At 39.0% G+C, this 27,939-nt stretch overlaps 1 protein-coding gene and 1 long non-coding RNA gene across 2 annotated transcripts in view; one reads left to right on the plus strand and one right to left on the minus strand.

The window, feature by feature from the left end:
* Positions 1-27,939, plus strand: part of LOC134198741 (uncharacterized) — a 434,518-nt gene that overhangs the window by 392,302 nt on the left and 14,277 nt on the right. The window lies entirely within an intron of this gene.
* LOC101741216 (protein Wnt-6) overlaps positions 8,789-27,939 on the minus strand; it is a 46,761-nt gene continuing 27,610 nt past the window's right edge. The window contains exons 2-6 of the mRNA XM_038010714.2: positions 24,391-24,611; positions 10,916-11,022; positions 10,464-10,667; positions 9,936-10,076; positions 8,789-9,168 (exon numbers count right to left, since the gene is read on the minus strand). Of these exons, the coding sequence (XP_037866642.1) occupies positions 8,848-9,168; positions 9,936-10,076; positions 10,464-10,667; positions 10,916-11,022; positions 24,391-24,611 (994 nt within the window). The 3' untranslated portion in view covers positions 8,789-8,847. The remainder of the gene's footprint in view (positions 9,169-9,935; positions 10,077-10,463; positions 10,668-10,915; positions 11,023-24,390; positions 24,612-27,939) is intronic.

A 27,939-nucleotide genomic window follows, 5' to 3' on the forward strand; every position in this document is an offset into this window, starting at 1 on the left:
AATTATATTTAAATACGAATTACATATTGATATTATATTATTTGTTAATTTCTTTCAATAAAAAAAAGTAAGTTTATGTTTAAGTTGATTATCGATAAAGTTGGTAATTGAAAACACGAATAAAACAACATTTTCTGAAAATAACTCGTAGCTAGTAGTAATGCGTTTCGGTTTGAAGGGTGGGGCAGCCGTTGTAACTATACGTGAGACCTTAGAACTTATATCTCATGGTGAGTGGCGCATTTACGTTGTAGATGTCTATGGGCTTCGGTAACCACTTGACACCAGGTGGCCTGTGAGCACGTCCATCCATCTAAGCGATAAAAAAAAACCTAGATCGATTTATCGCCCCTGAAATCCCCTGTATACACGAACAAACCGCCCGACATCTATATTTTTTAATGGATAAACAGGTGAAGAATGAAATGAATATGAAGGTCGGACGACCGATGGGGCAGAAAGATCCTTGAATGGAGACCACGTATTAGCAAGCGCAGTCTGGGACGGACACCAGATAAACTGCCGACCTAGTGTAAATCGCTGGGACACGTTGGATGCAGGTGACAGCGAACCGGACGCATTGGAGATAGATTGGAGAGGTCTAGTTTCAGCAGTGGACAGCTATAAGTCGAGATGATCATGGTGATGATATTCAGGTGAATGAGCTCTTGATTGGTGATTATGTGGTTATCGGAGCCCACAATGTGAATGTCGCCACCATTCAGTCTTTTGAGTGTGAAGCCTCTGCTCTTCTAATCCTCCTTCCGAAATTCCATTCCCATAATTTCTGTGACAGTACTGGAATAGAGCATCCTTGGTTTTGGGTAGTCGTATTGGGCTGAGAGCAGAGGCCAGTTGCAGTGTTTCCACAGGATAAATGGGTGATTGAGGTCACGGCTTGGGAGGTTGCGGTAGGCAGTGACTTGGCTCTGCCCCTGGCATTGCTGAAATCCATGGACGACGGTAACCACTCACCAGCAGGTGCACCGTATGCTCGTTTGCCTACAAGGGCAATAAAAAAAATGGCTCCCTCGGCGTTAAGTAGTCGCCTTCTCAGTCATTTGCACTCTTGGCAGAATGGTCGTGGTCATAAGTTCGAATAATGGTGAACATCACAAGACGTCGCCTTTCCTTACGTACCGCGGCTCTTCTTGTGCAGACAGACAAATTGTCGTTCAGATTTGTCGTGAAGTAGTAATGCGTTTCGGTTTGAAGGGTGGGGCAGCCGTTGTAACTATACTTGAGACCTTAGAACTTATATCTCAAGGTGGGTGGCGCATTTGCGTCGTAGATGTCTATGGGCTCCAGTGGGCTGTGAGCTCGTCCACCCATCTTAGCAATAAAAAAAGACTTAGTAGTTACCATTTCCTTATAAGAGTAGTACCTGCCTCCAGGATTTGAATACCAGCATAGTACTATCGCTTGACGCGAATATAACTGGCATTTTATCTTTTAAGCTTTAAAGTTTAAGGTATGACGTCCTCGAAATTCTTGCAAAGCGGTCTTTAGTGTATCATTGCGCTGACCTCTGCAAAGCTTGAGGAAATGCTTCGTATTGGTCCTACTGGTGATAGGACGTCTTGTGAGTTCGCACGGGTAGGCACCACCACCTTGCCTATTTCTGCCGTGAAGCAGTAATGCGTTTCGGTTTGAAGGGTGAGGCAGCCGTTGTACGGTTAAAACTGAGACCTTAGCACTCGTATCTCAAAGTAGGTAGATGGTGGCATTACGTTGTAATAAAAATAAAAGTATGCCATGATATGATTTATTCGTCGTCGTGGACTAAATATTAAGACGTCCGGTTCACAGTCGTAACGAGCGATACGAGAGGACCTGTGTTCGAATCTCGTAGGCTAGCATACCAATATTTCCAATGAAATACATACTCGATAAATTTTCGCGAATTCTATCCAAGATGAAAAAAATTACATCGTGTATTAAAAAAACAGAAGTACTAAAATATCTAATAGCAGTACATATATATGTATATGAAAACAATTTTCCATAATCGACCACAATTTAATTGCACTTAATAGATTCAGAAGAAGAGAAAAAAAACTATCAGAGTCCTGCTGTGTATTGCAAAAATATAATTTTATGTCTTCATCGTTTATATTCCAAGGAGCGTCACAAGGAAAACGGCAGTTGTTTTGATTGTTTTAAGGTTTAATATTGTATGGAAACGGTATGTAGGTGAAAACTCGACCGGTGTTGGTGGTCGGATGGGCCTCGAGCTACGTTCTCACGGATATCGGCTCCAAAGGAAAATTTATGTTTATAAACTCAGAAATGTGTCATAATCGATAAGAATCGCGTGCCTGAAGTTCGAAGTAGCATGAATAATTTTTCACACACACGATCTCTTTAATGGTCCGTTTAAAAATTATACTGTATTTAATATATGCATGAGAAAATTTTCAGTAGTTTAATAATAAAAAAATTGTAATAAAAAAAAAGTATGTGGGAGATTCACGACAAAGGGAAGATGTTGCGGTAGGCAGCGTCTTGGCTCTGCTCCTGGCTTTGCTGAAGTCCATGGGCAACGGTAACCACTCACCATCCGGCGGGCCGTGTGCTCGTCTGTCTACAAGGGCAATAAAAAAATCTTCACTGTTCTTCACAGAGCGGGGGATATTTGCTCGATAGACCGACGGTCCGAATGATGTTGTTCGGAACTTGTATACATATATGCAAGCTTATCTTGAAAATGTCGTAAGCGAGATTCAGGCATCTGTCAAATATCTTGTGTTGTATGTATGATAGCTACCACCTTAATTGCTTTGTCCTTTGTCCTGCACATTTTTATAGTGAAGTCCTGAAACGTTTCCCTTTTATAAAGAGAAGTTATTTTGATGCAGTGCATACCACATACATAAATATTTAGATAAAATATTACCACAATTATTTTGTGTTGACGAATTCAATACGCATTGCACATTGCTTTGCCTTGAAAATAATTCCTAGAACCCGATTGCAGCACCACCTATCGGGTCCAATTTTAAATCTAAGACATGCAGGGATCTGGCAATATAGTATATATTAAACAATAATATTATACTTTATTGTGTTTGTTTTCGATCAGTGAAGGTGTTTGTTAGTGTTCGACATTTGATTATTGTGTTAAAATAGACGGTAGTATTAGAAACGGTCGGAAATAATGTAATGATGATAAAACACGAGATTTAACAGTACAAGTAGTTTGAATTGCATCCGTACAAAACCCCATCGATTTGGTCATACCTATGGTTTTGAGTTCATATAGTTTTTTGATTGAAATGTTTGTTTGGCTTGTGATTGAGATAAAGAACCGTTTTATTTCGTTTCGTTTCGTGTAATGGTAGATATAGACTTTATTTCAATACAGTTAAGACTTTTCCTTAATGTCTCAGCCCACTGAGTTTCCCGCCGGATCTTCTCAGTGTGTCGCGTTTCCGATCCGGTGGTAGATTCTGCGAAGCACTGCTCTTACTAGGGCCAGTGTTAGCAACAACTCCGGTTTGAGCTCTGAGAGCTCATCTACGCGCTAGGGTAAAGCTGAAATAGCCTCTCAAGGCTATCAACATAAGTAGGAAAAAAAAACTTAGTGTCTTTTGGGGGGGTGGACGCGCTCATGATACGAAGCAGTCTTTCGCTGTTATTGGAAGTGCAAGGAGACAATCCCCGAAATCGAAAAAGGCTATTAACTACAGCACTTATATGTATGGATTTACTGAGCTTTACCTATTTGGTTTTAATGTGTTGAAGGTTCGTAGACCCGCATCGGAACGAAAACATAGGTGCCCCGTGTTCTCTGGAGGTCGTTAACCCCACGCGTGAGCTATTTTATAATTGTGTTACATTGCGTGCGGCGCAAAAAATATATTTTTATTATTTTATTCTATGGGCATTCACCAAATTTTATTTTTAAGAATAGTCCCAGTTAGATATATCCATAAACTAGAAAAGTAAGTCGATGCCAATCGAGCTCACAGTACTTTCCTAATTATACGCATAAAGAAAGCACGCGTTTGATTGTGTCGTAACATTTCATGGTATCACAAAGTACAATGCAATGTATAATCCGTGCTTTATTATTATTTTTTATTTTATTTTTTTATTGCATTGATGGATGGACGAGCTCACAGCCCACCTGGTGTTAAGTGGTTACTGGAGCCCATAGACATCTACAACGTAAATGCGCCACCCACCTCGAGATATATTATAAGTTCTAAGGTCTCAGTATAGTTACAACGGCTACCCCCACCCTTCGAACCGAAACGCATTACTGCTTCACGGCGGAAATAGGCGGAGTGGTGATACCTACCCGTGCGGACTCCCAAGAGGTCCTACCACCAGTGATTACGCAAATTATAATTTTTGCGGGTTTGATTTTTATTACACGATGTTATTCCTTCACCGTGGAAGTCAATCGTGAACATTTGTTGAGTACGTATTTCATTAGAAAAATTGAATTGAAAATACGAATGCACCGGGCGTCTTATCCTTTAGGCCACGACGACTTCAACATATTATACAAATAACATTAGAGATGCGAAAGTAATTTTAATTGTTTCTAACGGCATTCACGTCTTAACAAATCCACCGATCGCCATAAAACTTACAAAACATACTACGGAATTCTTTTTTCTACATTTAAACGCGCGAAGCCGCACGTTGAAGCAAGCTATTTGAAAATAATGTTTGAAAAATTTGCCAGCAAAAACATAAACTTGTTGAAATTCTATGGTATAAAACGTTATCTGGATGTAATTTAGTTTTTTATGATAATTCCATTTTTATAACATATTTCAGTTTGATAAAAAATGTTTTGTGACTCGACACGTTTGTTTCGCCTCTGTACAATAATTTCACTTTATCGAACCGGTAGGTTTCTTGGACGTTAATTGTGTTTTAGTGTTTTATTTGTACGATCGAATATTTTTGTTTTCCAATTCAGATAACCGTCAACTGTTTCTACTAAATCTAAGCCCATCAATCTTATGAGTAGATATTTTGACGATGAATATGACATCCTTCTTTGTTCCTGCGAACTTTGCAGCGTCTTTTGCCTTTATTAGGGGAATGTGATTGAAAAATTTTACGAATTTATCTGAAGTTTTGTAATGCGGACGCGGGGAGACATGCGAAAAACGAGGCCATTTTAAAAAGCGTATTGTCAAACAGGCCGTAATTGGCATTTTTATTTTTTATTTTTTTTATTGCCTTTGTAGGCAGACGAGCATACGGCCCACCTGATGGTGAGTGGTTACCGTCGCCCATGGACTTCAGCAATGCCAGGGGCAGAGCCAAGCCGCTACCTACAAGCCTTGCTTTTGATATGGCGTATTATAAGTTGGTACCGTATTATAGCTGTTTTTTTCTGCCGCGACGCAGTCACATGCTTCGGTCAGATTGCATGAAGTCATCAAGTGACATGATCCTATGATGTCTATAAGTTCGGTTAACCAGTTAACTCCCGCTGGGTCGTCCACTCGTCAGAGAATCAAATACTTCCAGATAGGAGTACTATAAAATCAAAAGCTTTTTAAAAACGAGATCTTAGTTTAGAAAAGTCTACTTCGTTTACTTTCTGGTTCTGTAAACGAATAAATTACATTCAGAGTTTTGTAAACTTCTTCTTAATTTTTTTTTATCCTACCTATGCTGATAGCCTTGAGAGGCTATTTCAGCGTAACCTTAACTCACGGGGCTCAAACCGGACGACGTTGCTAACACGAACCCTAGCAAGAGCCGTGCTTCGCAGAATCTACCACTGGATTGGAAACGCAACCCACTGAGAAGATCCGGCGAGAAACTCAGTGGGCTGTGTCTGTGGGTTAATTTACTCGTCGAGCCATTCGTCGCGAGCGACGGTTTCGACGAGAACGATGACCGGTGCTTGAGGCGCCTAAAAGCACCGTTAGTGGATCGGGAGGATCCGAAATAACGTGTTAATTTTTCAAAGAGCTACTATATTCATTCGAAGTAGTACGAAGTAGTTTTGACGTTACGTATTTGAATGTTATTAGGGTTGGCATGACGAGGTTTCTTGTTTTATAACTTGTTTACTGAAGAAGTGCTTTTACAGCGGCTTCTAAGGATAAGAAATTCGGAAACATTGAATTGATAAAACCTCTTCATTTGCCTGCGACAAATCAATTAGTTGTAATTTCCCAAGAGCAGCCTGACAATCAGCCTGATAGCGATGAAGAAATCGGTTCCAAAGAACTAGGTTTGAATCTGACAGATGCGGAGATGAAGCAATTCAAAATCTGGCCACAGGGAGTGATTCCCTATTTGATTGATGTTGATTCATATAAAGGTATTTTTTCATTCCCTAACTTTTCATTAACAAACTCCGAAATTGGAGGTGCTCACCTAATTATTAAAAAAAAAGTAGGATACATTTAATTCTTACAAACTTATTTCAATTTATCATAAAAAATACTAGAGCAACTTTTTTTTAAATTTTCCTAATTAGACCAGTGACATGATCCTATTTTTTAAAAGTTACAAATCCAGAAGAGTATTCTTAGATTTTCTTGACAAATAGGTATTTTTGTTGCGTCAGCAGAATCGCTTGGGAAGCAGACTTCAAAATAGAATAAAAAAACCCGAAGTATGCAATTCTAAAATAATATCAACAGAAAATACTGATCCATTTGAACAAACCTGTTAATGGAACAGTTTTATGAGTACATATTTTAATTTCATGGTGACATTCCTTTTTGTTCCTGTGACCTTTGCAACCTCTTTTGTCTTTAATAGTGGATCTTTCTGGAACATATACTAAGAACGCGTTGAGAGCAATTTCTTTCCAACCGTATTGTGTATGCGAATTTGTATGCCGCTGTGAAGTATCTATATTCAGCAGTGGATCTCTAGCTATGGTTGATTATGAAATGTTTTCCATTTAGCCAGTCCACAAATAAGTCCGGTGTTTGTTGTTAATCTTTATTCCGATTTTAAATCACGCAGACAAAGTTCTTCGAGATCGAATACGCAATTTCCTCAATGACGTAAACAGTCTAACACAGATTAACTTTATTGAATTACCAAGTCCCCCGTCTGATAACGACACTAGATGGGTTTTCTTCGTCAACCGACAAGGGCTTTTGGGTTGTGGTGATCATTCAGTAAGCAATTTTACAACTAAAGGAGTACAAGTGAGTCAGAATGTTTTATATACTTTGGTAAAATTAGGATAATCTCAAATTTACCGCAAGATTTTGCACACGAATTATTCGATTATTATCCCCTTATGCATAACAGTGCTCATAGCCTTCACAACTTACACGTCCTTGGAACTTCAGCTCATTTCCAGAATTATCTCTAAATAATTGCTATTTTAAGCTAAGTAAGCTATTTTACATTTAATGTTCCTTAATTAAAATTGAAAACATGATGTGAATTCAAACGGTTCATAAATTTTTCCCAGCACGTAACACTCGGATATGACTGTTTGTCCACAAAAAATGATTTAGCAGAAGCTGTGTTGTCCATTCTTGGGGTTCCAGCTCAGCATAACGCACCAGATCGAGATAAATATATCGAAGTTGTGACTGATAATATAAATCCAGGTAAACTAAAGCATTACACTCTCTTCGTTATAGTTGAGGATAATAAAATTTGTGAAAGGCTTTAGGAAACCACTAACTATCCACCAGGGTCCTAGTCCGTAGTACATTCATAGTTTATGTGTAATGTTAAGTGTACGCGTGTAGTGTGTAATGTTAAGTGTAATGGAAATGTGTATTTTGAACGGTTGAAACATGACAGGGTTGGATATTGAGGGTATATACCAATTTTCTGAATAAAAACGTACCTAAAATATGATCACTACGAATTCAATAATCAAGCCTGCAGAATTTTTCAATAATAATATCACTTGTATGTGTTCTTTTGTGGTTTTGGAAGTACCATTGTTCTATCTACTTGTACCTAGACGTAGTCATGCGTTTGATTAGAAAAGTTGGACATCGTAACATCGGATCGGGAGGTAACCTCTATTGTGGCAGCGACGAGGGTTCCACAAAAACAGACTCTCGCATAAAACCAATTTGAGTAGAACATTAGTGTTTCCGAACGTTGCAAGGCACAAATTCCGAATGCCATAATCATTTTTATGAACGGTTAAGTTCATTAGATTCTTGTTCGCAAATTTCAGATAAAAGATACCTGTTTAATAAAGTTAACGATAAGGATTGGCTATTTCATAAAGCTGATTATGATTTTGAAAGTGCCAGTCACTTCGACACTCATAAACATTCTGCCAACGGAAAAGCAACTATTCGAATTAAGGTAATGTTTGTTAATAAATTAATCACCTCAGTCAGCTTATATTAATTGTTTTCGAGAAATCAGTAGCAGTTCATTTTTCCTCAGGACAAAAATTTGAAATCACAAAGTACCGAAAATAATGGTCTAAGTAGTGGCGATGTCCTTAAACTAAAAATGTTGTACAACTCCATCATTTCGAAGAAAACACCAAGCCTGGATGAATGCAGAAAGCTTTTTTTCCATGGAACTACATTAAATAAGCAAGAAAAGCCCTTGAATGATATTACCAGTGTTAATAAAACCGTTAAAGTATATAAACAACTTAAGCCTATTATAAAAAAAGTTAATTCCAACAAAAAAGGGAAGAAAAAAGAACTATATATAAATTTTTCCGACGAAACACATACTCCGGTATCGGAAGATTCTGATTATCAAAGTCACAGTAATGATGATGATATTAATCATTATTGAATGACATTTTTTTAGTTATATCACGGCTAATCAGATTGAGAGGGTAAACCAAAAGAAATGGGATTATAATTTGTTTAATAAAAATAATAAACATTAAATACATAATTATCTATCACATTAAAGGCATGTTTGTATGTTTCGTTTTACGTTGCATGTTTCACATATAACTTCGCAGCACCATTTGAATTGGCAGTTGCAGTTCTCCGTTTCGTTAATGGTTGTTTCCACGTAGCCTCGTCGGCAGCACATTTGATCACAACCGTCGGTGCCGGCAGAGCTGATATTGCACTGTCTTCCCTGGGTGCCTAGAGAGCCGGTCTTCAAATTTGGCGCACAAAAGTCCGGCGACTCTTCTGAGTAGATAATGTCTTTCTTGCCTGGCTTCTTTATGCTCGGGCTCTCTGGCATGAAGCTGTCACCGTCGTTGCTGGCAATCACCTGATACAAAAACGATGTATTAACTTCTAGTAAATTGTGAGTTAAAAAAAAATGTAAAAATGGTGAGGTAAAAATTTGTAGACCTAATAAATAATATTTAGTACAAAAATGTATTACGCATGTATTTTATTACTGAAATCCGATTTCATTTCAATTTTATGCTTATTCGTTTGGTATTTGTCGTTCATCACACAAAGACTACTAAAAATATGCAGCGAAATAGTTTGACAAGTTAGATGATTTAAGCCGTAAATGCTCCAATGATTAATTGGTAACCACTTTAGACCAGATAGCCTGTGAGTTCGTCTGCCCATGTCATAGCGATATGTACTAAATTAATCCTATCTCGTAACAATAATGAGGGCCGCTGAACTGTTTACAGAGAAATACACCAATAATGGAAAAATTCATACTAGACGTTATTCTTGCTTTCATCCGTGTTAATTTTGTATTCGCAATAACTAGAACATGCTTCAATTTTCTGGATAAAAGATCATAAATTACAATTGTGCATATAGGTATATTTAGATCCATCGGGACTAAGAAAGTAAACCAATAAACATACCGTTGTAATTATTATGGCAAATATATTCGTTGTCGTCCATGTAAAAGGATCTTATTTATTTATTCCAGTTATAATCATTGTATGTGCGATATTTCATTCTAATCTATTTCTAATTCCGCCATTTTTGCTTGATTATGAAACGTCAATAGGCCGAATGAATTACAAAAAAAAACAATTAGGAAAGACTCCATTAATCAGTCACCTTAGCGGCACCTTCAAATCTGTCACGCAGTCTATCTCCTACTTCCCTGAATGTAGGCATTCTCCACCAGCAAGTCCTTAAGGTACAGGAACCGGAAAGTCCGTGGCATTTACACTCTATCTTCATATTGTTCTTAATGGCCTGTCGAAGAAAATAGTTGCTGTTACATATTACTTGGACCATCTATGGTAACGTATAAATATATACCTATATTATTGATGTTTTAAGAAATAAACTATGTATGAGATGATTATGTCATCATCTATTCACCATAAAATACAATTTGAGCAGAACTCTTTCTTTACTATTAGTCGAGAGGATCCCCCGAAGGGCATCTAGAGATAATTTGTAACATTGTACTTAAACTCTGTGATTGCAAGTAAATACTTCATGAAAGACTTTTTACGTTTATACGACTTTTATTTTGTTACGACCAGAAATCGAGAAAAATAATCAGCAGAACTTCCTGAAAATATACCTATTTTGGTTGTGGTTGACAAGTTGACGTCTACCAAAAAATTTACTAACCAACCTCCCAGCGTTGTGGTTGTGTAGTTTGATGAGAGTTTTAATGTCGCTCCGTTTCCTGTAGCGACTGTCCATGAATTCTCTGGACTTCTTGAGGCCAAACCGTACGTTGTCACTGCATCCGCCCCATTGCCATTTGTTCTTGGACTCTTGTGTCGGCGGTGGGTCCACCGGATCATGACCACGACGAGGTTTTGGTATGCCCTTATAGAAGTTTTAATTACAGTGAAATTCTAAATTTACCAATCTCATTTGACGGTTTCTTCATTTTTATGAACAATCGTGATAATATACGTTTTTATAATAATTCAGATAAAAGGAGATGGAACAGAACTTGCGACGGGAATTTATAAAAGGAAATTGTATATTAAAAGTGAGATTTGCGTATTACAGACTATATACTGGGATAGTATTCTATAGTATACGGATAGTATAGGGAAGGATAGTAATACCTTTTCGCAGGAGCATTCCAGAAGAGACCCAGCAGTACAAGCTCTTGTGATGGAGAAGGTGACACCAGCCGCTGTTATGGCGTTCACGAAACCAGTTTCTCTCGTATCTGTTTTAAAAATGCAACTAATGTAGTTGGCCTATATTTTATTAAGAGTTTTCAAGGGCTGATTGGCATGATACGCGATTGATTCATCTTTAGTTTGAACTTTTTTTATTACTACACAAGCTCACGACCCACCTGGTCACAGAAGCTTATAGATATCATCACGTGAAGGTCGCTACGCTAAGCTTCAATTATGTAACGGCTGCATCGCCATAAAACTCGAATGCATTACTGCTTCGCGGTAAACGTGGCCGAAAACCGACCCGTACGCCCTCACAAATAAAAGACGAAATATATATTAAGAAAAACTATTTAATGAAGTTACATACATGGGATATAATCATTTAGAATAACTGCTACATTTTATTAGCTTATACGGTACACACGCTTACAATGTTCATCCCGCAAAACAATACAGACTATTTCACGCATCGCGCCGACTTTATCGACGCGTCGGATTCGGTGCGGTCATCTGAGGGCTTAGAACTGAAACGAGCCAAACGAAACATAAAGCGTAAACGTACTCGAACACAATGTGAAGCTGTTGACCTAAAAATCAATATTCACACGGGCCTCGTAATAAACGTCTATGGGCTTCACGAATCGAAGGTCCCATCCATAAACATTTTGATGTGAAATACGGGCTTCGTGAACGGCGCTCATGTGGCGCAACAACGCGACCAAAGGCTTAGGTATAGGCTAAAGGATCTAACACGATACGTCAAGATCATATAGGCCGTGAATTCGTTGACCCCTGATTTTTGTTTCATAACATTTATGGTTTGTTCGGTTATTAATCAGAAGACGGGAGCGTGCTATCCAGGCTTCCTCCAGCTACTGATTATTCTTGAAAATCGTCTTTAGTACCAGTACCCTAATTATCTTAACTGACTAGATCTTTTTATCTGATGCTCGTAATTATGTATGTACGTATTGGCGTAAAAGCATGTTCTGATTAGGTTACTGGTGGTGGTGGACCTCTTGTGAGTCCGCACGGTAAGGTACCACCACCACGCCTATTTCTGCCGTGAAGCAGTAATGCGTTTCGGTTTGAAGGGTGAGGCAGCTGTTGTAACTATACTGAGACCTTAGAACTTATATATCAAGGTGGGTGGGGCATTTACGTTGTAGAAGTCTAGGGGCTCCAATAACAACTTAACACCAGGTGGGCTGTGAGCTCGTCTATCCATCTAAGCCATAAAAAAAAGGTTGATTCGACCATTTTTGAAGCTTGAATTGAAACTTGATAATTGAAACTTTTTTTTATTGCCCTTGTAGTCAGACGAGCATACGGCCCACCTGATGGTGAGTGGTTACCGTCGCCCATGGACTTCAACAATGCCAGGGGCAGAGCCAAGCCGCTGCCTACCAATTGCTGTTTAACTGTAATCCAATAACACTGTCGATAATTTTACAATGGCTAAGAGTAAACTCTCCTTGTATAATCTAAAAAAAAAAATCTTCTGTATATGGTATTTAAAAAAAAAATATTATACGTGCTCGATCTTTAGCTCCAAATGTGGGAACTCTACAAGTTTTATATTTTATTGCTTTCAATGTACGAGCTTATCATCCAGCTGATGCTAAGTAATTCGAAAAGTTCTAAAGAGAGTTGGCTAGCACGTCGTGTAAAGAGAGTCAAATACTTGTTGAGTACTAGTTCCCACAATTGAGTTTCTGATCTGCTTAATACAATGCATAATATATTAAGGTATTGTACAACCCAAAGAGCAGTGTGTCACGTCTTAACAGGCACCTGGCTATAACAATTAATGGCAGGTCAACTGATGTCTGATGAATATTCACAGTGCATGTATAATGTGAAAATTGCTGCACCATTCTCTCGCTGAATATGCGTTGGACATCATCCACGCTTTGTTAAAGCGGGTCGATGACCTGATACATTTCAAAACATAGTATCATATTATTCAGTTCATTTAATATTTTTAGAATTGGCTTTTGATGAATGAAGTCTAGATATAGGCTCACAAATGCGATAGTTGGTGCCCTAGGGGGCATTGGCTGTCTCCAAAACTGAATGCATGACTATTTCGCGACAGACATAGGCCCATTGGCGGTATCTCTCTTGCGGACTTCATAATCTACCCCACTCCAGTAAATTAGGTCTTATAATAAATATCGAAGCTTTAATTGTTTTGCTGTAGAATGTTATTCTTGAATCGTGGAAGTTGTTCGTGAACAAATGATTTGAGTCTGGGAAAAGTCGCTCGATACATGTTTCATCCTTTAGGACATGAAGACTTCAGATTCAAGTGAATTGAACAAATATCCCCCTTGAAAATCTTCCCCTTAAAACTGAAACACATTATCGCCAAGTGGCTAAGAGTGATAAGATTTTTCGATACAGAAATGAGGTGAAGGTCTTTGAAACCGGTACACATATTTAAATATAATGAGCATCATTACTACTACTTTACTATTAAGTATTAACTTAAGATTTATACTGTTCATCTACGGTAGTACGTGTGATGAACGTTCATTATGTACGAGATTAGATAAGCGGTGTGCTTGCGCAATGCGGAGCAGTTGACAGGAGATCGGCATCGGCCGTGCCTATCGATCCCATGCTAATTGGGCCCGTATGCACTGCGACGGGCATATCTTCGCCGCATTCCCGCCATCCCGCCAACCCGCCACCCGTCCAAAGAGATACAGCAAAATTTATTGCACGAACAATTTATATAATTGACGTGCGACAAAAAAGCGAGAGTGCACACCCATCCAGGCCAGATTCGGATCCGTAATTACGTCTCGTCACAGCCCGTCGACGAGCAATTTTTATAGGTATTTCTGGTCGAATTTCTGTTGAGCGTTCGTCCTCTGATTTTATGAAAGGAATGCCAATTTTAAGATTTTTCGCTATCGGTCTGAGGAATGCCGAGGGAGTGGGAGGCTCGGCTGCAGCTTGGGAACGGGCCCGCCCTGCGCATGCCGCAGTTTTTCTGCGACGTTGCGCTGTCGATAGAGCACCGCAGCCGCGACACTCGCTCGTCATTATAAATCCGCGGCGGTGAGCTCAGAGCCGCGCATTCCGAGCGCTCCACCCGTGTTATGCGCTGTAATTATCGCAAAACTCGGTCCCGACTCGAAATATGTCGTTGGGAACGGAGGACATGACGTTCTCATCACCGAAACTTTGTATATATTGTTTTTTTATCGGACATTTACCTCAAAATATGTTAAGCTTCGCAGTCCGCCCGACGTCGACCGCCGCCAATATTTTGGTGCGTCGGAACTGTCCTTTTTTGCGTCCGATGCCACGAGAGCTTCTGGAATTCGGTATTCGTGTCCTTTGAATTATTCAGTGAAATTGTCGATCGATCAATAAAACCGATGGAATCAAATCGATTCACACTTGAAACTTGCAGGACTTCAATAACTCGAGGTTTTTGCGAGATCAAAATACTTGGAAGTCGTTCCGCCACTCAGCTCCAGTCAATCACTCGCACGTGCGGTAGCTACGTGGGCATCTCATGAAAATGCTGCCAACGATTTTCTCGTGAATAGTTGGAACCTGATTTTGTATTAGCGGCCGCGAGCATAATGTCTGTACTTTATTGAGACGTAGCATACGACACGAATATGAATGTCGAAGAGATGGCCATGCGATCAGTTATGGAAGGAAATACGTAATTAATTATCTTGAGTCTAGTTTGCTGACAGCATAGGATTCTTTTTGCTCGTTAAAGCGATTGAGCACTGATCTATTGCCTGTTGAGTTCGCTGTCTTGATTATGAGATTTGAGTATTAAAGATAGTTTGGTGAGCTTTTTAATACGATTAATTGAAAACGTTTGCATTTCATCACTTCACATCTGGTATTTTCGAACTGCGCTTCTGAATAAGAGCTTAGGGATGAATAGAATAGTATCCGCATCGATTACATACAATATTTACTAGCTTCGAAATGCATTCGAGATATCGATTAGCGGCCGTAGAACTAGTATAATATTCAAGTGCTATAAGTAGTCGTTTAAACATTAATCACTAGTAATAATCCCATAAATTATGTTGATATACCTTCGCGAGGATGCCTTCGGGACACGTCAAATTGAGAAGATAACGCGGGCGGACGCGCGATCATCTCAAGCCCATATGTGAAATTGCTGAGAATTTTGCAATTTTAATTTTATTTATAACGAACTGGCACAAGGCACGAGAAAAATGAGATTTTTCAAACAAGATGTAGGTTTTGACAGTTATATAAATAGAAATCATTATCGCTTTAAAGCGATACTGAGCTTAGGACGTCTTCTAAGCCCGCATGGGTGGGTTGGTTTCACCCACACATTTGGAAATATTGGCACTGGTAGAACAATCTCCTATTCTTGTCAAGAATCTATGACACGCTCTAGTTACAAAAGTAGGTCAACAGTTGTATTATAATAATCAGACCCCCCTTATATCTGAAAATGGGCAAGTATGATCACGTCTTTCATTCTTCTGCTTAGTCACATTATATTTATGGCTATAAGTCTTGTCTCTAAAATGCCTTCGATAATAATATTCTTTTTTGAGGTCGATCGTCTTAGAATCCAGTGAAAGTTGTTGTTTTTATCTGGCCTTCTTATTTACAAAAATAATGTTAATTATGTATTAATAAAATAGTAGTTGATTAGTGGTGCTAAGTTGTAGATGACTTATGGTTTATTCCTTTTTGGATTACGCTACATCTTAACAATTGTAACACATCGCATATCGAACGGACGTTCCCGCTAGATACTGATAAACTGAAACTCGCTTCTCGATACGGATCGGAGTCGTCGTCTGAGGCGACTTTAAATTAACTGTTCACGCACTTCTGTTCAGGAATTTTAGATTTGAGATGGATGCGAGCGCTCGCCCGATCTGTACACAGCCGGTGCGCTTAATAAACACATGATTTTGTATTATCGACGATGCTCATTAAAAAAGAACGACTTATTACCATAACGAAGATTGTCATTGCGTGCAAAATGAAGGTAGGTTTCTTTTTGTTGGTTTTACATTGCGGTCTCTCGCGATAGAGTTTGTTTCGAACGTAGTTAGGTCCGGGATTCGCGTCGTATTTGTCAAGTTGAAGTTATCGAGAAAAACTTTCGCTGCCGGCTTTCGATTTCGGAAGAAGCACGACGTTCTGTCCGCACGAGGGCCGTAAATCAAAACGTTACATATCCTAGTCACCGCGAATGATTTGTCGGAAAATATCCGATTTCGCGCGACGGAGAAAACTAACAGCTATCGCGACGTCCCAGCGAAATTCCTCCACGTTGTCCGTCCGTCCTCGTTGCTCATGTCGAGTGAAACACGCGACAATTGCCTCGTGCGAGTATCGTATGTCGGACAGGGCCGGGTCGTAAACATGTATGTCGTACCCGCTACCTACGTCCTGGGACTCCGGGCCGCTCGTAAAACGCTCATAACAGCCTTTATTACCGCTTACGTTAAGAAGGAGCCGCTCTTGTATATATTCCGCCACTAAAATATCAATAAACGTATACATTCGATATTTAATATGTCAAATTGCACTAATTAAATCGTACTCGTGATGGCGTATTAAAACTTAGATTGCCCGATAATTACTACGAGAAGGACGCATAAAAGTGTTATTGCCCGGAAATTCAATGTAATTATATTTCGATAGCGTCTCTTTTGATAGGATCGAGAAAGTAGTTCGCAATCAGTGAGATGTTCGTATTTATAAACGCGACAGAATTTTTGTTTTTAACACTCTCGATAAAACTAGTATTGCTACATATTATGTATTTGTTGCCACGGATACTTATCCGTATTATTAGTAAATAATAAATCCATACTTATGGATTTATTATTTACTAGCGGCCCGTCCCGGCTTCGCTTGGGTAGTAGCACACGCGATGTAAAGAATTTTAGGTAATTTTTAAGCTATTGCATAGATTTTAACGCGGGCCTTGAGCCCGAAATCATGAAATTCCGTAACGAAAAAAACCTAACACCCCAACTCCGCCTACCATGTAGCTCGCGTTCAACACATTCACACGTTGCGCTTGTGTAGTGTTTGTGAATAAGCGCGTGGCGCGACGTCACACTGCATTTTGTTTGTTTTATTGCATAGATGGGTGGACGAGCTCACGGCCCACCTGATGTTAAGTGGTTACTGGAGCCCAGATACATTTGCAACTTTTTTTTACACATTGGGTTACATTATTAGAGTTTTAGTGAGGAACCAAATTTTTTTGGAAATATAATAAATATAGCCTATGTTACCCGGGGATAGTGTAGCTTGCCAACAGTGAAATAATTTTTTAAATCGGTTCAATAGTTTCGGAGCCAATTCAGTACAAACAAACAATCAAACCTTGCCTCTTTATTATATTAGTACTGATGATTACCAATGATATGATACATATTTACAGATGATTTCATTGATATACGCCGATAATAATATCGGATAACGTACATTACAAAGATAGCCAGAGACGTGGTTTTACCTCTTGAACGAAAAGACAATACATCGAGATGTCGAGACGACCGCATCGGAATGTCCACGAACTCGAACGTTTTATCTCATCTGATTAATTTAAATATTTAGCGCTATAAATACAGGCCGACGTAGGTAGTGCGCTGGGAGAGGGGAGGGGAGGGTGGCGGTAACGTTGGCTGTCGACTTGGAGCGCAGGCGCATGCGAGCAATTGCGTCAATGTCAGGGATGTCAGCGCGGGGCCATTGTGGACCCCGTGCCCGATATACGAGCGTGGTTCTGATTTATGGACGTCGAAACCCAGGGCAGCGGACGCCGAATAAAGAGCTTTCTCACGCTACCGAGCGCACGCGAACTCGCCCGAGAGAACCCGTACCAGGGATATTTTTTTTATTTTTTTATTGCCCTTGTAGTCAGACGAGCATACGGCCCACCTGATGGTGAGTGGTTACCGTCGCCCATGGACTTCAGCAATGCCAGGGGCAGAGCCAAGCCGCTGCCTACCGCTTATTACTCTCCACAAGCCCCTTTTAAATGGTACCCACCATTTAAACGAAGCGGTCGTTTCTCATTCCGTTGCCCCGGATATTTTACGTTCGTAATACGATACGACACTGTCCGGCTCTTTCTGTAGTTAGCGCGTTCGTTTTTCCCTCGCGCTCGCTATTGTTCACTTGTCAATTTCTTAAGCTAATGCGAGTAAGCGGTTCATTATGCGGTGCCGTGAGTCCGCGACGCGCTTTTGCGTGTTGTGACATCAACCACCCACCGGAAGGGGCCGAGCGTCATTCAATACTTCACTCAGTACTTTATTCAACTACGTCCGATGGCTAATTTGAATGGATTGTGCCGGTTTAATGAGAATAATTAGCTCTGTCAATGCATTCATCGGTGCAACGGAAAATTTTACCGGCCTCTTCGTGCAGTTAGCTTTTGTTTTACTACTTAACGCTTAATTAACGTGGAAGGATGGCCACGACAAGGGTAACGTTACGTGTCCATTTGGAAATATTACAACAGTTACGCGATTCATTGACGACAAAATTAACTTTAGAATGACACCACAGAAAATTTAATTTATTCCAATTATGAAGTGGGTTATATTATGTATGTTAAACAAGAATAGCTTTTTTGTTTTTGGTTATAAAAGCCACCCAGCTGATGTACATAGCGATATACGGTAGGTACCTATTAGAACGCGAAGCCACCAATTTTGAGACAACGGATCATTGATTCGATTATTTTATTATAGTTTCGATTATTGCAATATATTAGTTTACTTTCAGACTTGAACGTATAAATTCGCGGCAGAAATGGGATGGTGTTACTTAGACGTGCCTAATCCCAGTAAATACCATAAGTACTTACGGAGATTAGTAAATTCCGAAAGACTTAATGTCAAGCCAAGAAACGAACTAGACCCAATTAAAATTGTATTTCTTGTCGTGGAACTGAAGATATAATAAAATGCTGCCAGGCTCGGTAATTTCGTATGTGACACGCCGCAATCGGTCAAGCGAGTGGAATACCGAGCAAAACGACTTCCTTTATTTTCCTCAATTAAACACACAAAAAAAAGTTGATTAGTTCCGAAACATTTACAAAGTCAAAAACTCCATTAGGTGCCAGTAAAATATTTTACTTTGAAACCGGTGCGTAGAAAAGTGACGTCACAACAAAATTTATTGTATTATGGTATGATAATACAGAAAGATTGTGTAATGAGTAAAAGTAAAAAAAAATACCGATACCTTTAAAACGTTTTGGCGGTTGAGATGTCGATTACTCGCTCGATTTTTGGACTTTCAAATAACAAGAGCTATTGTTTATTCTACCGTACACAAGCAGAGCTGACATGTTCTGTATAAAGCGCTTATAAATATGTAACTCTTCCTTATACGGGGCAGTGCGATCGTTTGTCAGACACGTGAAGACTATAATAAAATAAAGCGCGGATTTCAAGGATTTATTAACACGATATTAAGCTATTGCATAGCTTTTATCGCGGGCCTTGAGCGTGAGGACCGAATCATGAAATTCCGTAACGAAAAAAACCTAACACCCCTCACTCCGCCTACCATGTAGCTCGCGTTCAACACATTCACACGTTGCGCTTGTGTAGTGTTTGTGAATAAGCGCGTGGCGTGACGTCATGCGCATCATGAAAAGTCTGCCCATCTCTCTCTCGCGTGGTCTAGGTTATGAGTGTGAAGGGGACAGTTAAGGTTTTGCTTTTATTAATGTTTATTATAGCGTGGTCTTGTTTTATTATTGTTTTAATATTAAATTATCATTGTCTAATTATAATTGCATAAGTTGATAAAAAATGCTATGCAATAGCTTTACCGCGGCAGTTTCCGAGTGCCACACGTTTTATTTTATTTTAATACGTCTTTACATTTGCTCAGTACACGAGTGTATTAAAATTCACGTGTCGATGTTCAATAGGTACCAGTTGACACGTCATTCGAACAGTGTCAGCTACGAGCTTCCATTAAGCAATTAAGTCAAGTTTCGAGAGTTTTTTAATGAGCTGAATCAGTGAGTTGCCGAAGTCAATCATATATATCGATAAATGAGTGTCGATTTCTCGAATCTCAGAGCCTGGACGGGCATCGGCCGTAAGAATACAGATTAGATACGACGCGCGCCCCGGATGTTACACTATAATTAAGAACATTTACGTGTTGAGGGGCGCCAAATTTATCGCCGAGTTTTTTGTCGATATGAAGCCATTCTTGGGTATTTATGTGCGCCTCTCGGGGCATGTGTGAGGTCTCGTGGGTCCAGTAGTCAGGTTATCGTGTGGTAATCTTTACGAGCCTCTGCGGACTCCTCGCGGCGACCCGCCGACAGTTAATGGCCCTACGAGATTAGTATAGGGCCTTGGATCCCAATATTTTGGGAGTTCGTGTTTGTGGCTTTGTTTATAGCTTAATTAGGCTGTTTTGTTTAAGTGAAAATCAACCTAGCCGTCGACGCTAGTCAGATAAGGTGTCGAGGTATTTACGATTTGATATCGTTACACTTAAAGTTTACGTACGGACCTCTTTGTTTTGATTGAACATTGACATTAATTTACTGTTGAAACTGAAGAATTATATTACTATGATTACTCATCTATATAAAAGTTTTTTTAATCACTGTATTTTTAGAGATACCGTATTTATTGTATTATATGAATTGATGTTCTTTTTTTAGAAGTCGTCATCATTATTTTTTCACATAAATACTATAATATTATTGATGTTCTTTTTTTTAGAGGTACGTAGTCGTCATTAAAATTTCACACGCTCTGTGTCATTAAATCATTACACAGAGAACGGACATCACATGGAAATCATTAAGTGGATAAGTGAAATATAATTTAGCTCACCGGTAATCGGACGGTTACTGATAAAGAAATTTAAATAAGAATAAAGTCCTTTTTTGTTGATAAAGATTTGACACATATAAAAAAAAACGAAGCGAAGAATGCACCGACTTACTAATGAAAGGGACCGATTAACGATGATCTTTTTTCCATATGTATATTGATACAGGCTGATTTTTTTTGGTATATACATATATACGTGTAATTAATTTTGGATTATTGAAAAAAAAAGAGTTTTTATTTTGACAATATTGTTTACTTTTTGTTAACTGGTTAATTCGATCAAAGGTTTCGAAATACAAATTCGTGGCTTGGTTGTAGATGCAAGTTTATCGTTACTAACTTTATAGGGAAATGTTGATTTCTAACACGTCATTACGGATCCTCCCGATCCATTAACGGTGCTTTTAGGTACCACAAGCACCGGTCACCGTCCTTGTCGAACCCGTCGCTTGCGACGAAGGGCTCGACGAGCGAATTAACCCACAGACACAGCCCACTGAGTTTCTCGCCGGATCTTCTCAGTGGGTCTCGTTTCCGATCCGATGATAGATTCTGCGAAGTACTGCTCTTGCTAGGGTCAATGTTAGCAACACTTTCGGTTTGGGCTCCGTGAGTTCACCTACATGTTATGAAGCTGAAATAGCCTCTCAAGGCTATCAGCATAAGTACGAGAAAAAAAAAAGTTGATATTTTATATGGGCTTTGTAGCCGTCGCTGAGTATTCTTCACAAGCATTGCTTGAAGAAGGACACGTTACAGGAAAATCCGTGTATGGGAATTCATTCTAGAACCGAATCGTAAAAGGATCAACAGGATGTAGAGGGAATCATCTCGAAATAATCAGAACACTTCCCATGAAACATACGCTACAAAACATCTAAGTCTCTTAGCAGACTCAGAGGCTCTATACGCTAATCACGATAATGCTAATTTCATTTACAAAAAAAAAAAGCACATCCTATGCTTTTTGTTACTTCTTGTCATGAAGTGATAAAATCTGGGACTAATTCAGATTCGTCGTACGTTTCAGCCGCGCCACCCACTGCCGTTCGCATCAATTTATAGCCTTTTAACCTAATTTGTTGACCGTACCTCTTTTTCCTTCTCCCTTCCGAAGGACCCCACCGCCTACGCACGCAATCAACTTAAATAATTAAATTGGTATTAAGACGACATACTTATCTCGAAAATGTATTGTAATCCTTAAAGTATAAACTAAAGAAATAAAACGATGATGCGATGTTATTTTGCCAAATGGGGATCAAGAACAAAACAAAGCCTCAAATTAAGCTATCGTACCCACTAATAAAATACATAATTAATGTATTTTTACATTAGCAAAACGGCTGTCGATGCCAAAATTAGTCATAAAAATAAACGCTGACTTGTAATTTCCGACAGTATATTTTATAGGTGTATATATGTAATAAACAATTTGGGTTTATTTTTTATTTATTTTTATAAAGTCCGCTCCCAAAAAGGTGTGGGCACGGTCGCGAATGAGTTATTGAGGAATGCTCCAAATACCCCGGGGTGGTTCGGTTCATAAATATTTTGTGTGCTCACGAGATTTTGACAAATACCACTTAATTTACGCTAATGAATCCGTAATGAATGCTCGGAGTCGACGAATGATCGGCTCGTAGTGCTGGCCCTATGTCGATATCGAGTGTAGGTGTTGAATTATTGTAATGGCATTTCATTTCGAACCTTCATACATTCATAAGCACGATCGAGGCTAATAAAAAACGGACGTAAATCAAATTTCATAGCCTTCATAATAATGAACACTTAATTATTTATTAATTACGCAATGTCATATTTATGAAGAGATCGAACGTTGAATGTTTTTTTTTTATTCCAGCCATGCGCGCGAGGTTTGTTTAGTAATTACTATAAAACTAATATAATATGTAATATGTATGTATGTAATGTAACATAGAAGCAAAATTTTGAAGTTATCCTTCTTTAGGCGCGTTATGAAAAATTTATGAGAGTGAAATTTTACGATGCGCGCGCACCGTGACACAAAATTAACAGAATGAAGTTGCCCACTAAATCGCTCATTACAATACGGCTGACGTAACTTGGCGAGTTTGAATATAGGTGAACTTTCCGAACCGTACCGAGAATTACCGAATTTATACGATGTCAAGAAAAGGGATATCCAATATGCTTGTTTGAGGAAGTTGTTTAATCGTTTTTTTTTACAAATTGATTAAAATTTAAATTAAAAAAAAGAAATAAATTTAATAAAAATTAAGTATAACTTCTTACGTGCGTATATAAGTACACGCACCCTTTTTTAATTTCAAATAATGAATATTCATAATGTGATGTTTTATCAATATCACATTATTAGTATCGATAAATTAGACATCCCTAAACGTGTGCATTTAGATAAACGAGGGCTCGCATAAAATCAACTCTGTCGGTCTAATCGAATTAGGTCCCGATACCGATCTGTGCGATTTAACACGTTTTGCATTCTTTTGTACGACAACTAATAAAGGCGGCAGGTAGCAGACCTGATCCCGCATTTTACTGTATCTTAAATGTTGATGAACTCATCGCGGTCGTTTCGATAAAATTTCTATTGATTGTCGAACGCTTGTGTCGAAGGATCGTAAATAGAATTCACGTTTCAATAAATGTTGTGATTCACTGAGCTAATGGTTCGCAGATAATAAAACTCGCTCCCAACTTATTGTGTGTTGGGTTTTAATGGGCTTTAATTGACGTCCCGTGATATATTGCTGCATTTAGATTTTTGTTTTAATTATATATGACCGGGATTTGAAGAATGGCCATTCTCTGTAACAATGTGTAGCCTTGAATGTACTATCATAAATACAATTTTAATACACTTCACAAGGAAATTTGATTAAGTGTTGACTTGTAGAACTTAGCTTAACTTAAAATTTACCTGTTCTAATAACGATGCTGGCCTAAGCCATCAAATTAGTTGGAGCTAAAGTAAGAAGATTTGTTGAATTTCCTAATATGTTCAAAGCGTGTAACTGTATTTATCATAATTCTATATACGTTTACCGCGAAGCAATCGCGTGTCCATTATCCTTCAAGAAAAGAATAAAGGAAATCGGAACTTCGGCTTATTGTGTTAAGACGCACGCTTATATTCAGCTAGGTGGTATTTTCCTTTTTTTTTTATTGCCTGTATAGGCAGACGAGCATACGGCTCACCTGATGGTAAGTGGTCACCGTCGCTCATGGACGTCAACAATGCCAGGGGCAGAGTCAAGCCGCTGCCTACCATTAAATATTCTCCGCAAGCCTCGTTTGAAGAAGGACATATCGCCCACATTCTTATGCCTATTTATAGCAAAAAAATACCTTTTTTTATTGCCTTTGTAGGCAGACGAGCATACGGCCCACCTGATGGTAAGTGGTCACCGTCGCCAATGTCAGGGGCAGAGTCAAGCCACTACATACCATTAAGTACTCTCCGCAAGCCTCATTTGAAGAAGGACATGTTGTCCACATTCCTATGCCTATTTATGGCAAAAAAAATACCTCTCATTAATATTTTCCTCATGCTCCGCCTCTGCGTAGTACAGTTCCAGCGGCGGCTCCTGAACTGATGGGCGCACTCGGTGGCTCCCAAGGTTACGCCCTTAGTGATCTCCTTCACCAAGCCGGTTTCATTTCTGCAGATCTGAGCCAGTCTACCTCGTGTCCTACGATTTTTCTTGCACACCATGCGAGGATCCAGGATCACAGCGCTACCGGACGCCCTGCAATGAAAAACGCGTTTTAATAAAACAAATCAAATGTTTTCTTGAATCACGTTAAATAGAATAATTCATTAATAATCATTAAGTATTTAACCAAAAATTAATCCGTGACAATGAAATAGAAAACTAATTTTCATTAATCTCGTTTTTGTTTACAATAATTTATATAATACCTGTACTGTACCCGTCAGCTTCGCTGGGCATTTACAATTAACATTATTATTTCTCAGCCCCACAAAGATTCTCATCATTAACACCCTCGCAACTGGTGTAGGGAGTCCAACATTCATATAAATATTAGCCTATCCATTAAGTACATGTATTTTCTACATGGATAAGTCTCAAGTCAATCGGATGCATGGTTTAGTAGTTATAACGGAACATCCGTAAAACCACTGATTTTTATATTAGTATGAAACAATCAATTTCATTGAGAATTTGAAATAGATCGATTCATTCGCATGTGAGATTTCGTAATGTTACTGTCATAAAGTCGTACTGACACAACATCAGTAGTGTTGTACTTCTATACAAGTATCGATTTACGGTGTTGCATGGTGCCCGTCGACAGCACATCGCCAGGTCGCGGCGATTGATCGATTGTTTACTCGATAAGAGTTCATTGTCAGACAATCGAGTGCAAAGCTAGTTCGAACAGATTTAGACGCGTCTGCAGAATACGTTCCGAGAACCGGGTCTCTCCGATTGATTCACTTCAACACTGTTTTGAAATGATTTATAAAGCTCTATTATCTGAATTAATTTCCAGTTAAACGATACGTCGAACGTGTCTCAGTTTCGAGATTCGATCGATCTTCATTTGTCTAATCGAAGGCTGTTTATTGACCGTGTTTATCAAACCGTATCTTTGATTATTTGTATCCTTCGACGATTCAGTCGAAATGATTCGTTCGCATCCCTTGCCAATGTATTTGTTTGTAATGTTTGACCCAGCCTAGTTTACAGGGAATGTTTATTAACGAATTAAATTCACACGGTCCCACGGCATTCTGCAGTTTTTATCTAGGACTATTTACGTTAATTCTGAACGTCGGATAAATTTGCCTATTAATAAACAAGGCGTCGCTCACGTGTGTTTTGCGCGCACGTTTTTACAGCCAAAATTTTAACGAGTATCTTTTAGCTAAACAGCAGTATTCCAAATGACCGATCAGCGCAGACGTGTTTGGACGAGCGCTTCTATTACCTTTTAAATTTAATGAAATACGATGCGAGGAAAAGATGATTGAGTGTTCCTGTTCTTCAGATATCAACAAAGATTTAACGACTTTACAATTTTTATGATCGAGAAAACAACTTGCCTCCTGCATGACTAACCGAACAGAGCTCTCCAGGTATACGAAAATAATTCATGTATTCAAACTAAAACTACGAAACGACCTTCGGGTTTTAACTACAACGTTAAAAAATTCGAATACAACAGTTAATGTCGAGGAGCGGGTGAGTTACGGCGGAGCAGCTCCCCTGAATTACAACTTTACAACATCGGAATGATTTTATTAACCCCGCAGATTGGTACGCGATGTTTACATTACGTTTAACGCGTTTCATAACATTCTAGATTGCTATGGCCCATGAAAATTTTGAGCATACATTCTGAATTGTACATTTGTGATTTTAATTCGTAATTTAAAAGATCGTCGATTGTAATTTAGAATCTGAAAGAGAATACGTTTGTGAAATAACTTAAAAAAAAAAACTAAACTAATGAGATAAATGTGTATTTGTTCAAGTGAAAATGCTCCAGCGTGTCCATAAATTGTGGTCGAAAGTCCAAACGCCGAGGACAGACGTCGCTGGGTGACAAGTCGAACGCATTCAACCGTCACTCGCGACTCGATTGATTCAACTAATGTAAGCTTTTGTAATGAGTCGACTCCGAGCCTCCTTAGAACCGCCTCGAAACAATCTTATGAATGAACTGAGAATTCGCAATGATAGGAAACGCTATAAACATTGTTTGTTTTACGAGTTCTGTCCCCTATGTTTTTCTTTGTCGAGAATGTTGACCTTTATCATAAAGCATTCACACACACGAACAGGACGACTGAATATCATATTAATAGTACCTATTAGAAAAAAAACAGCTATAAATCACCGAATGCACGGCAAATGGTATCCGTTTTGTTTATTTTTCTGTTTAAGCCATTTGTATTTCACCATTACAACTTCATTACAATAAATTAACGGAATATGAGTCTAAAGAAACTCGAGGTATCCGAACGTGGGCGGGATTGGTACGTACGAATTAATACGTCTTTTCATAGATTTTAGCACGTTCTAACTATAGTCGCAGCCTATTTTAGTATATTTGTTCGATATATTCGCGATCCGAATGTATTTGTCAAACATCAACGGGTGAATATTGTGAAATACGTCACAGAACGGTTTCACATTTATTTTGGCCAGTGTTTAGGTGTTTCTCGCTAACCAACCGTCGAAGCGAACTGTTAAGTTCTTTTAATGAAAAACAGATCTTATTACGTCATGTTTGAGTTGATTTTTGAATTGGCCGCTTTCCGGTGGACTACTGCCAAGATGGCGACACACCTCTACGTATCCAGACGTATAAATTATCCGTGATAAGTTGTATGTCAATTAATTATTCTTCAAAGCAGCATCTGGTGTGAGAGACGCAGCTCAACGGTGAGAGGAAGTGATTTTAATGAAGATTAGAATACTAAGAAAACGTGACGAATGTTCAATATAAGTGGGTGAAATTGATAGTTTCGTAACCTCTGTAGAGTTGGGACGCCCGGCGTATTCCTGTAACGAGTAAAGCCACAGTTTTTTTCCTTTCCTACCTAAGGCGATAGTCTTGGGAGGCTATGTCAGCGTAACCGGGAGAGTAGGTGAGCCCACGGGGCTCACACCGGTAGTGTGGCTAACACTGGCCCTAGCAAGAGCAGTTCTTCGCAAAATCTACTACAGGTTCGGAAACGCGAACCACGGAGAAGATCCGGTGCGAAACTCAGTGGGCTGTGTGGGTTAATTTACTCGCCGAGTCCTTCATCGCAAGCGATTGGTTAGGCGAGAACGGTGACGGTGCTTGAGGTACCGAAAAGCACCGTTAATGGATCGCGAGGATAAAGCCACAGTACCTGCCTATATTCGTAGCAAAATCGGGCTCCAATTTTTAAAAAGTAAATTCGTACCTAAGCCGAATTCCGCAGTGATAGAACAGTACTATAAAATGAAAATTATAATTAATTAATTCGAATAAATACAAGCAGAAGCGCACTTTGTAAGCACGCAAGAATCGGTTGATGGGATAGATAGACGAGTACCCAAAAAGGAGTAAAACATT

The sequence above is a fragment of the Bombyx mori genome, chromosome 4 (genome assembly GCF_030269925.1).
Source record: "Bombyx mori chromosome 4, ASM3026992v2".
Classification (NCBI taxonomy): Eukaryota; Metazoa; Arthropoda; class Insecta; order Lepidoptera; family Bombycidae; genus Bombyx; species Bombyx mori.